Genomic DNA, 6,687 nt, shown 5'->3' with positions numbered 1-6,687 from the left:
ATATATATATATATATATATATATATATCAATATTTGAAAATTCGAGATCCCTCGGATTCAAAATAAATCGACAGATCGGGTCAAATTATATTCGTTAAGGTGGAATGACGAAGCTGGCATAAAAATTATACTGACTCGGGCTGATATCCGGGCTCTTGGCTGAAATTTATAATATAAGAGTTGAGGTTGGATGAAAAAAATAAAATAAAAAAGAAAGTTGGATTATTGTTAGCCCGAATACTCTTTTTCTATTGAAATTAAATTTATCGATGCTTCCTGATATTCTAAAAAAATATTTTTTTTTAGTTTACAGACATAATTTGTACAGACATCTAACTTAATATTTTGTGACTTTCCTATTAACAAAATGCATATATACACGTATATATAAGACTATAATAAAATACATAAAAATAAGAACATAATAAAAATATATGTACATCTTATAAAGGTATATTTTGCGTAATAAAAATATACATATAAGGTCACAATACTGCCCCAAAAAATAAAGTTAGAAAGAATGTGGATGCGACTATCAAAAGATATATATTTATGATTTTGATATCAAAAAATATTTAATTATATTCAATTAAAATAATTTTATAAATGAAAATAAATTTCTTTTTTATTAAAACTTGTAGAAATAGAAATAGAAATACCAAATATTATTTTTATTTAATTTTTGAAAATTATTTAGGACCAAGAAGTATCAAAAAAGTAATTAAAGGAAAAAGGACGAGTCAAAATTAGGTGTCTCTGACTATTAAATTGACTGGTTTTGCTACTTGATTAATTAAAAGGTGGGGAAAACTTTTGACTACTAAAGCTTTAATGCTAGCATTGAAACATGCCTCTGCCATGCCTTTATTTAATTTGCTCATATCATATACTATTTCATCATCTTTGGACTAGCCACTAATCCATATCTTTCCTTTATTTTATTTGTGAACTGGGGAGTTGAGAAGTTCCGCGACGGAATCAGGTCAAACGCTACTAGAATCACAGAGCTTTGGAGTCGCGCAAATTAAAAGCCAAAACTTCTTTTGGAGTTCAGTATCTCTTTAGCCTTTCTTCTTTCTTATTATCCATGTCATGATAAGTAGTTTTTGATACTTGAATTGATATTTGAGTATTCTTATCTTTTTTAAAATTATTTAAAGTGTCATTATTTGATTATTGTGTTTATATACATTATTCTAACATTCGCAAATCACCTTTAAAAATGAATTAACTTTATCACATTTTTGCAAATAACACTTGGTTATCGCTAAGGAAAATATATTTTTATCATAATCGGCTAATTCTTTTGAAAAGCTCATTATCAATATCTCGAATAAAATTAGCATAGTAACCTCCACGTCTTTCCTAAAATGCGATAATAAAGTTAAAAGATTTATAACTAATCTAGTAAGAAAATGCATTGCTAAAACTTAGATTTTACAAAAGAGAACACCCGTTAATTTTAACTTATTTTTAAGAAAATCTGAGCTATATACATGTCTTCGCTACCACGTACAAGGTACACTATCACTCTTTCGTATTCTAAAAATACTCATACATATATTTTGCGATAATTATATTACTTCGTCATACATGGTAGCGTTATGTTCATTATATCTTAAATTTTCTTCAAACTAATAAATAAAAAAAAGTTTTTTTCACTATCACCATTTTAAGCAAATAACAAATAAAAGTTTTTTTCTTAACGTTTTTATAAACTAAGTGTAAGGACTATCTTCGGATAGGCTTTGAGAGGTGCCTGACACCTTCCTCTCGAGTAACCAAAACCCTTACTCAGAATCTCAAAAATGTTTCGATAGACCAAACAGAGTTTTCAAATAAAAAATGTTTTTTTCTAATTTTTCCTAAAAGTTAGGTGGCGACTCTAAAACATAATTTTTTTAAACCCAAGAGTCATTAAACGTCACTATACGTCATGTGTTGTTTTGACCGGTTCAAAATAGAGCGCGACACTAGGATGCGGAAGGGTAGGGCGATGGGGCTTGATGAAAGTTCGGTGGATTTTTGAAAGTATACTGGTGGAGCAGGTTTAAAGTGGTTGACTAATTTGTTTAATGGCATTTTTGAGACTGCGAAAATGCCTGAGGCTTGGAGATAGAGTATGATGATTCCATTATATAAAAACAAGGGTGACATTCAAAATTGCAACAACTATAGGAGTATTAATCTATTGAGTCACTCTATGAACATTGAGTCACTCTATGTCCATTTTGGAGAATCAGTTTGGATTTATGTCAGTCGCTCAACGACAGAGGCAATCCACCTGGAGAGGAGATTGGTGGAGCAGTATAGGGAAAGGAAGAGGGATTTATGCTTGGTGTTCATCGACCTGGAGAAGAGGTATGACAGAGTCCCTAGGGAGGTTCTTTGGAGATGCTTGGAGGTGACGGGGGTCCCGACGGCGTACATAAGAGCTATTAAGAACATGTACGATGGAGGGAAGACTCGAGTGAGGACGGAGGGAGGTGACTCAGAATATTTTTAGGTCTAGACAGGGTCGCATTAAGGATCGACTCTCAGTCCATTTCTGTTTGCGTTGGTAATGGACGTGTTAACGCAGAGAGTATTCAAAATGAAGTGCCTTGGTGTATGTTATTTGTCGATAATGTAGTGCTGATTGATGAGACGCGGGGGATGTGAATGAAAAATTGGACGTTTAGAGGCAAACCCTTAAATCTAAGGGGTTCAGGTTGAGTAGGGCCAAGACGGAGTATATGAAATGCAAGTTTAGTGACTTGAAATAGGAGGACGAAGTGGTAGTGAGGTTGGATTCTCAGGATGTTTGTAAGGGGGATAGTTTTAAGTATCTTGGGTCTATGATTCAGGGGAATAACAAGATTGATGAGGATGTCTCTAAACGTGTTAGAGCAGGTTGGATGAAGTGGAGGCTCTCCTCGGGAGTGTTGTGTGATAAGAAGGTGCCCCTAAAGCTTAAAGACAAGTTCTACAAAGTGGCTGTCTGTTCGACCATGTTGTATGGTGTAGAGTGTTGGCCAGTTAAGAATTCCCACATTTAAAAATTGAAGGTAGCGGAAATGAGAATGCAACATTAGATGTGTGGACTTACTAGAGGGGATAGAGTTAGGAATGAGATTATCTGGGAGAAGTTGGGGGTGGCTTCGGTGGAAGACAAGATGCGGGAAGGAAGGCTAAGATGGTTTGGGCATGTGATGAGGAGGGGCACGGATACCCCAGTTCGTAGGTGTGAGAGGCTAGTTTTGGATGGTTTCAGGAGGAGTAGAGGTTGGCCGAAGAAATACTAGGGAGAGGTGATTAGAGATGACATGGAGTAGTTACAGCTTACTGAGGACATGACCCTAGATAGAAAGGTGTGGAGGTCACTGATAAGGGTAGAAAGCTAGTGCGTGTGTGGGTTGTAACTAGTAGTTAGGGAGCTCTTGTGTAGCCGGGTAAGTAATCCCAGGACTCTGTCCATTGGTAGGAGCCGCTAGTGTATACTGCTACTAGGTGGGTGTCCTTTTCTTATTTCTTATTTTCATATTGCTCTTACTTCGTATCTCTCTTATTGCTATTTTTCTTATTTCTTATTTCTTATTTCGGTTATGCCACCCATCCCGTTTCATGTATTACTACGACCTTGTTCTTGAGTCGGTGGTCTATTGGAAACAGCCTCTCTACTTCTTCGGAGGTAGCGGTATGGACTGCCCACATTTTACCCTCTCCAGACCCCACTTGGTGGGAATACACTGGGTTTGTTGTTTTTGTTATTATTATATATATATATAATTATCAATTTGGGTTAAAGTAACGTTGAACAGAGCAAATGAAGTACTACCTGATAAAGTAATGTCCACATATTCTAGTAGTCGAATTGCGGTAATGTATTGCTTTAATTTCTAATTTTGAAAGGGGCCACTAACTTCAGCAGATCATTTCTAATATATCCAACACCATGGACAGTCCATGATGGACTTCCTACAATATGGATTTATTTTTTGGGCTTAGCTAAAGGGCTTTCAGCTCTTGGCAGCAGGAAGTTATACCAGGAGGATTTTCTATACGTACGAAATTGGACTCATATTTAGCAAACGTAGTAGGAGATCTTCATTTACCAAACATAGCAGAAGTTTTTTTTTAAACCGTGTATGAAATCGTCCTTTGAATTTCATTCAAAGGTTAAAATTTTGCTCACACTTTTCATGTACGAAAACTGTATACAAATAGTACGAAATATATTAATTTCACTAAAGACTAACATTTTGCTCACAATTTTCATGTATAAAAACTATTTAAATCGTATAAGTTATCCATATCTCGTTTTAAGGCTTAGAATCTCGTTCACATTTTCCGTGTATGAAAACTATATAAAAATTATATATATGAGCTATGTATATTTTGCCCATGTTGTTTTTTGGAAATTTAATACAATTACAACAAGATTGTATACAATTCATAAATAACTCATAAAAAATTGATAATTTTGCATTTCATATGCATTAATAAAATTACTTGCATTCAGTCGCTTTATCAATCCTTGTTTTCACTAAAACCCAGCGGCCACAACACTGTTCAGGAGCGGAAGAGATGATCCATAGCTCCCCGGAGCTATATGGAGATCAATATATTTTACTAAGAATCTGTTTGACCATGAGAATTTTTTACTTTTTTTCTGTTTTATTTGAAAATTAGTCTTTGATCATGAAAGTTTCAAATACAACTTGAAGTAGTGTTATTTGAAATTGAGTTCAAATTTGAAAAACGCTCAAAACCTTGTTTTCACTTTCAAGATATGATGATCTTCCCAGGTTAAGCCTAAAAAATATTGACGTACGTCTCTGAATGTTTACCATGTGTTATAATTAGGAAAAATTAATAAAAAGTTTCACGAATTACAAACCACATTTCATAAGTAAATCCTATGTCGACCTCTAGCTAAGGAGTGGAAATATCATCAGAATTTATGGAACACAGAAGGGGTAACTAAAACAGTAGTAGTAGAATAATTATAAGACTTATATTCTATGATAATACTTTTTCGACTGTGCTAACCAATAATGAACCCCTTTTGCAATTTTGATTTAGACGAAAGTCCTTTATTTATTATATTACTGAATGCATTAATATGCATTATCATTAGTCATTACACACAATAATATTTGATCACTTCACAAGTCCCAACAAAGGAGTAAAAGTACATCCTCTAGCATATCTAGACAACGTTGAGCTAGAAGCTTCCAAGACCTCCCATATCATTCTTGGCGGATGAGGTTAGATAATTTCTGCACTGACTTTGACAATTTTTATCAGCACAATATTCTGGCGTAGTTCCACACCAACCCCATCTACTACAACACTTTCGCTTAGGACATAATCTACCACCAGCTTGCCTTCCGCATCGTCCTGGTGGGAAATTAGGTGGAGGTGGAGGTGGAGGTGAGGGTGGGGGCGGGGATGGGGATGGAGGTGGCGGTGATGGTGGGGGTGGGGAGGGAGGTGGAGGTGAGGGTGAAGGTGGGGGTGGGAATGGTGTTTTACATTGTTTTTGACATTTATCGGGAGCACAATAGTCTGATGTGTTTCCACACCAACCAGAGACACTACAACACACTCCATTAGGACATCCTCTACCAGCAGCTTGCCATCCCCATCGTCCCCGTGGGAACGGGGTTGCACATTGGCTTTGACAGAAATCAGTTCTACAAGAGAGTCGTGCTGTTCCACACCAACCACTGTAACTACAGCACGCTCCATTAGGACATAGTTTACCACCAGCTTGCCATCCGCATCGTCCCTCTGGGTACGGGTCTGGACATTGACTCTGACCATCTTCCAGGGGAACAATAGTCTGATGTGGTTCCACACCAGCCGTAGATACTACAACAAACTCCATTAGGACATGTTCCCCCACCAGCTTGCATTCCACATCGTCCCCGTGGATACATACGTCAGGGCTGATGCATTACCTTGAAATACTTCAAGGCCAAATAAGGTTTCATTGGTTGGGAGATCAAAGGGAAGAGATGGCTCGGCAGAGACATTAAGGAGGAACAAAGCAAGAACCAAAAGGCTAATTGTGGGCTCTCTCATTCTCATCATTTTATTATGGTAGGATAGATAATGAGGATGTATGGATTGGTTAAGCCAGCTCAGGTATTTATAACCAAATTATATTATCAAGGGAATAAGGTTACGCCTCAATGCAACAGTCCATTTGTTTGATAGCGACTAATATCAAAAGCATCATATATCACTCATAGGCAAATTTAATTCAAAGGGCTGTGATTCATTGACACATTTGTAATTCATCTTATCTTAGTGCATGGCTTCAAAGGATAAATTCACTAAAAACAATCTGTTGCATTTTTCTATCCAACATGATCCCTTTTCTTAAGGGATCATATATGCTATATTTAAAAAAAAAAAAATTTGGCAGGGGTGGTGAGTATTATATGAGATAATAGATCTTGCTATTTTAAACGCAGTGAGAATTCTTACTTTTTGTTTTGAAAATTCTATGGTGATGCAACTAAATTCAAGCAATATTAGGTACTTTAATTTAAACATATAATAACTTTCATCAAACCCCTACTTGGATTTAACTATCACAATGTGTTAAGTGACTATCCCATGTGTTATACTGGGTATGTTTCTCTCTATAAATGTGGTTTAGTATTTGGATATTCGTTCATGGGCGCACAACGTAC

General features: G+C 36.0%; 1 protein-coding gene across 1 annotated transcript; it reads right to left on the bottom strand.

Moving 5' to 3' along the window:
• Positions 1–5,060: 5,060 nt before the first annotated feature.
• On the bottom strand, positions 5,061–6,184 carry LOC107865896 (chitin-binding lectin 1-like). The gene has a single exon (XM_047409875.1). It carries the CDS (start codon positions 5,871–5,873, stop codon positions 5,208–5,210), a length of 666 nt encoding a protein of 221 aa, XP_047265831.1. The 5' UTR covers positions 5,874–6,184; the 3' UTR covers positions 5,061–5,207.
• Positions 6,185–6,687: the final 503 nt, after the last annotated feature.

This window comes from Capsicum annuum, chromosome 3 (assembly GCF_002878395.1).
Source record: "Capsicum annuum cultivar UCD-10X-F1 chromosome 3, UCD10Xv1.1, whole genome shotgun sequence".
Lineage (NCBI taxonomy): Eukaryota > Viridiplantae > Streptophyta > Magnoliopsida > Solanales > Solanaceae > Capsicum > Capsicum annuum.
This window is presented reverse-complemented; position numbering and strand designations above follow the sequence as displayed.